The sequence below is a fragment of the Gavialis gangeticus genome, unplaced genomic scaffold (genome assembly GCF_001723915.1).
Source record: "Gavialis gangeticus isolate Ggan-Ray unplaced genomic scaffold, GavGan_comp1, whole genome shotgun sequence".
Taxonomy (NCBI): domain Eukaryota; kingdom Metazoa; phylum Chordata; order Crocodylia; family Gavialidae; genus Gavialis; species Gavialis gangeticus.
Genome location: NW_017729022.1, coordinates 93,642,646 through 93,648,190, shown reverse-complemented (window position 1 = coordinate 93,648,190; position 5,545 = coordinate 93,642,646). Strand labels below are relative to the sequence as shown.

At 43.2% G+C, this 5,545-nt stretch overlaps 1 protein-coding gene across 1 annotated transcript in view; it reads right to left on the bottom strand.

Annotated features, from left to right (window-relative positions):
* Window positions 1-5,545, bottom strand: part of LOC109297042 (solute carrier organic anion transporter family member 1C1-like) — a 44,468-nt gene that overhangs the window by 35,760 nt on the left and 3,163 nt on the right. Inside the window, exons 2-4 of the mRNA XM_019516704.1 lie at window positions 4,382-4,523; window positions 3,177-3,309; window positions 695-795 (exon numbers count right to left, since the gene is read on the bottom strand). Coding sequence (XP_019372249.1) covers window positions 695-795; window positions 3,177-3,309; window positions 4,382-4,523 — 376 coding nt within the window. The remainder of the gene's footprint in view (window positions 1-694; window positions 796-3,176; window positions 3,310-4,381; window positions 4,524-5,545) is intronic.

Below are 5,545 nucleotides of genomic sequence, written 5' to 3'. Positions count from 1 at the left end.
AGCTCCCCCTAGCTCCCTGGTAACAGGCTCCCTGCTGCTCTGCTTTTGCAGACTTCCCAAGCACTGCAGGCTGCACTATGCCATGCTGCTTCCTAGAGGAGGTACAGGAAGTAGAAGCCAGAGTGGAAGCCCAGAGCAGCCAGAGTGATAGGAGCAGCAGCAGTCTGGCAGGAGCTCAGGGCCACAGATTAACCCTTTGTGGGCCTCCAGTTGCACAGCTCTGTTATGCATCATATATCCATAACGTGTGAGAACAAAAAACCTTATAACTTAGCTAACTGGGCAGATTTTCACCAGGATAACAAAAGAGTAGGGCCGTGCAAAGCTTCAGTAGCTGATTCAATTCAGAGGAGATTTGGCTCAATTCGGGGACCAAATCTCTGAATCCAAATTGAATGAGGAGACCAAGTAAAAGCTCCAAATTGATTTGAAGCATCTGAATTGATTCAGAAAAGATTCAGCTGATTCAGAGATTTGGCCATACATTAACTGGCACCTGGCAGCTGGTAAGTCTGTTGGGGTTGGGGGAAGGGAAGTGGTGTGGGGAAGGGCGGGATTGGGGCTGGGGCTGGGGCTGGGGCTGGGACAAACTGCTCAGCTGGGACAGGGGGGCATGTTACTCAGGGTGGTGGGCAGGGGTTCTTTAAAGACAATAACATTATTACAGAATATTTTTAATATGGAAATATGTTACCTGCATCCAAGACTGAGAGTGGTATCTGGCGTTTATTATGTAGACATGGAGAGATGCTGATAGAAGAGTTTGTGGAGGAAGGCAATATTTCATACCTATAGCTGTGCAGAAATTAAATTTTCTTAATTCTCAATCTTATACGATTTTACAAGAAAAATACACATTTCATCTTCATAGGACACAGGCACATAGCACTTGACTTGTTTTTATGATGCACCTGACTATAACGAACCTGATCTACTGAGTGGATTACATATTTTATGAATGGGTATTACTGAACACATGAATGTTTATTACTGAGCACAAGGGCGTCAAAGATATGGCCTGTGGGCTGGATCCAGTCCATGGAATCCCATCATCCAGTTCTGAGTTTGGGTCTCAAGTTGACCTGAGCTCAAGACCAGCCCATCTGGCCCGTGGGTCCAGATGAGGTCAACCCCCTGTAACAAGGAACCCCAGCCTTGTTACCATTAGTGGCAGGAGAAAATATGATTTGGGGGGGCTGAGGTGGAGGTGGAGGAGTGCCTGGTGGGTGTGGTGGGCATGATGCTGTGGTGGCAGTGCTGAAACAGTGGACTTCCATGCCGAGCAGCATCAGGCACTGTGGGACAGCAGTGCCATGGTGCCAGCCACCGCAAAATTAGTTTGGAGTAGGGTGGGCTAAGCTCTGTTAGCCCTGGCCCTCTGTCGTCTATGCCTGTTACAGAGAGGAGGAGTCAGAGAAAAAAAGGAAGCAAGCCCCTTTAAGGGCCTAACCTTTGTAGCCAAGAGAAGGGGATGATTATCTGCTGTATGGAGGAAACCCGCCAGCATGGACAGGGTGGAGAGGACCTTGGCTATCAAGGCAAGCCCCAGGACAGGATGGGGAAAGCAGCTTACAGTACAGAGAGGGACCAGGGACCCAGAGAAGGGTCAAGGCAAGGCCCTGGGCTGGGTCACTCATTTGCAAAGCTCAGTCTGCAGTCAGCCTGCTGCTGAACCCAGCAGTGGGAAAACAAGAGATTGAACACACCTGTAACCCAGGGAGGAGGAAGTCCACTCATCTGGCCAGGCAGGCAGGGCTGACTGAGATATTAACTCTCCCCAGGCCAAAGGAAGGGAATGGGCCATGGCAGCAGAGGGAGACAGAGCCCCATAGGGAGGCAAGGGTGCTAACCCCTCTGGCCAGGAATGCTGGTGCTTGAAAGCAGGGACTTCTGATGACCCTGAATGAAGAAGCACGTGTCCTGGAAGTACTAAGGATCTCCTTTATTTATTTATTGCCTTTTTGTGCCTTGGAAAGTCATGGGAAGGGGATACAAAAATTGGAAAGTGGTTTTATGTTCACCCTGGAGGAGCTGCCCTGGGACAGGGGGGCTGAGTGTGCCCAACCAGACAAAGAATTGTTCATGGGCACACCAGAGAGGCCTGGGGAAGTGGGATACCTTGAGGATCATGGACTGTCTTGAGAGCCCAGTAGAGACCTGCTTACTCTTCTTCCTGCCACCCCCCTTCTTTCTGCTCATGGCAATAGTAATACTTGGTAAACCAGAGTGGATGTGAGGGGTGGCAAGGAGAATGCTCTTGCAGAGTGCCCAGTCCACCGAGATTTTTTTCCTCTGGGTTTTTTTTTTTTTGGACTTACCTTAATGGTTTTGTGGGGGCAAAAGGCTAGGGGGCAGAAAACGTGGACTGGCCAGAGCCTGGAAAATGGAGGACTAAGACAGACAGGAGGCTGGCAGGGCTGGGCATCCGCCCACCAGCAAAAAGTGGGGAAGGAGAAAGAGAGAAGGGCAAAGCCTCATGCAGCCCAGTCAGATTCAGGGCTGGGGACAGTACAGGGAAACAAGGCACCTACAGCCCAGACTTAGGTTCTTTAAAGACGATCTCTCAAAAAACAATCCCAATTAACACCAAGCCTTTGCAGGCAAGAGAGAGAGAAAGGTGGCCAGACTAGGGAATCAGAGTAGGTAACCAAGTACTGACCCACCACAAGGGGGATCTCAGCTGTCTCCAGAGGAGCACCCTATTACACCCCCCCACCACTGTAGCAATAGTATACTGTGTAAGAAAGCTGTATTTCTTTCTCTTTGCGTATTCCCAATTTAACACGCTCACAATTCAACAGACACCATCTCATACCGCGGGCCCCAAATCTGAGCTAATATAGAACGTTAGAGGATGAAAGCGTCCTCTAAGTCACGCATGTCTCTTTCACTCTATCACACAGAATTTTGGAATGCACTAAGCACTAGCTAAATCATAACTCTATTTCAGATTTGAATTAATACTGACAGAATATATCTTATTTTATTTGCTTAGGAACAATAAAGCATAAATAAAGATGTATAATAACTGTATTGTTTCTTGTTGCTAACAGCAGTTTTCCAATCAGTGCCTATATTGCTGAAATAGTTGCATGTTTTATGTTCATGACTAGATGAAAGTTCTGTGCTTTTGCCTTTCTTTCTGAATTGAAGAATTAAGTTAGTTGTGCACTTACCGTCCCATAAAGAACTGGGGCATTGCAATAAAAATTGTTCCAACTGACATTATTAGGCAACCTGCTCCAATTATCTTTGGTCTGTGAAGTTTGGCTCCGAAGTAGCTTACAAGAATTATGATTAGGAGGTTCCCTTTGAAAAAATACAAAATAACTAGGATTTACAATCTGACCATAAGTGAACTGTTCTGTAAACCAGTGATTATCAAACTATGGCCTGTGTTAGTACATGCCAGTGGGGATGTTGCTGGTTCTCCCCATTGTTCCCTATTGTATCCAAACAGGTGTCTAAGATCTTCATTGCTAAGAACATGGGAATCTGCAAGGCTGCTAGAAACATGGAGGGTGAACTACCCAGCTGCCAGCCACTAGCACACCAAAAAAATGAAAGCAATTGTCAAACATAAGGCTTTGCACAGTTTAGCCAACGGTTCATTTACTGAGTACTAAATTTTGTAAAACACACAAAAAGACTTGGAGGTAAGTCAAAAGTAACATTTACATTACATGAAGCTGGAGTGTGAGAGTGACCTTAAGGAACTAACCACTGGAGATAATATACCCTTGCATTCTCACTGCTTACCAAATCACTGAGATACATTACTCATGGGGCACCAGTGGCAAGTGCAGGAGAGAAAAGGCTCAACTTCTTGCAAAACAATTCATCATCTTTCACCTATAACTAAATAGTAGTATAAAAAAACTCCTTCAAACCATTGCTTCAAGGAACTCCATAATTTCCTTGCCACATGTCTAGCTGGGCTTAACCAGCAAAGAAAAATACATGATTTAATACCAGCAGCAACCTTATCTCATAATTTAATTGAACATGTGGGTTAAACACATCTCTGGCTCAGTCCACACTGTAAGTGAAGCATGTGTAGCAATACAGTTAGGGAGTAGACTACAAAATGGCCAATGATCACATTGAGAATCCAGACAATTCTGGTTTCAGAAAAACTGTGGTAGTAATAACCACATTTTGGTTTTAACCACAAAAATGTAGAGCCCCACTGAGCACATTCACATTAAGAACAGTATCATCTCTACCATACCAAATGTAAATACCTATGAAAAGCTACACTTGTTCTTGCCAAATCAATCTCATTTAACTTTCAGAGGTCTGTAGGATTTACACAAACATTTTCCACAATGAACTGTCAGTGATTTTGTCTAACAGCAAAGAGGGATTCCACAACACATACCAAGTTCAAAGCTGCCATCAATAACACCAACCAGAGAAGAAGGAATATCAAATCGTCTTTCTATTTGGGTAATGGTACTTTTCAGATAACTTCCTGATAATGCTTTAGCGAAGTAAACAAAAGATAATGCACCAAGAAATATCTGTGAGAGAAATTAAAGGTGATTAAAACTGCACAATATTTCGTTGTTGTATTTTAATTTTCACACATTCAATATTTGAGATTTCTTCCAGTGTTTGTGAAATGTACTAGATTTACGAAGTCCTATTAGTTTGTTCATCTCGTTTGCACAACCAGAAGAAGAGCATATTTTATTTTCTTATTGGATAACACAGTCCTTATTCCTACAGAATAAGTATGGGAATAAGAAAACAAATATCACATATGGGAATAGGGGAATATTTTATCCTCCTAGGCCATTTAAGCCATTGTGATTCTGGCAGCAATTTTAATAATAAGCAGCAAAGTTAATGGTGACTTTCCTTGTGTGTGGACCCTTGTGTTTACTAAGAGCTAGACTAGATTGTGAAATGGATATGAAAGCAGGCAGGCTCCTGATCTCAATCTTCTTGTTTCCAGGTGTCAGCAGTGGCAATATTTTCCAACAACAGCTGCTACTAGCAGTAATCTCATTAGTGCTGGCTATAATTAAAAAAAATCCATAATTCTCAAGTTGGAGCAAAATTTCTTATGAGGAGGGCTTTCAGAAGGATCTCCAATAAAATAAGTATTTCTGAGTGCTAATGTCCTTGTAGTTTTAATGGTACTATAAAAGCACAAGAATGGTTTCCAGAGTATCAGAAGCAATAAAAATAAAATATCAAGCATTTCCATGTTCAGAAATAGTTTTCTTAAATGTCTGGGAACTATCCAAGAGAGAAGATTATTTTGATCTGTAAAACTAAATGTTTTTGATTTATGTCTGTAGTTTAGAAATGCCCGATTCTCAATCCTGATTCAGCTCATGTTGAAACATAAGGAAACCTTGATGTTGATCTCAATATGAATCAACTAATGTTTTTTTCTTCATTGTAAATGTATATTAGCACAAAACCCATGGAAAGCTGAAAGCTGTCAAAACTAATTTGCTGAGTCAAAACTAATTTGCTGAGTTTGTTTGAGGACACACCAGACCGGCACCCACAACTATAGCCCAGCCCGGAC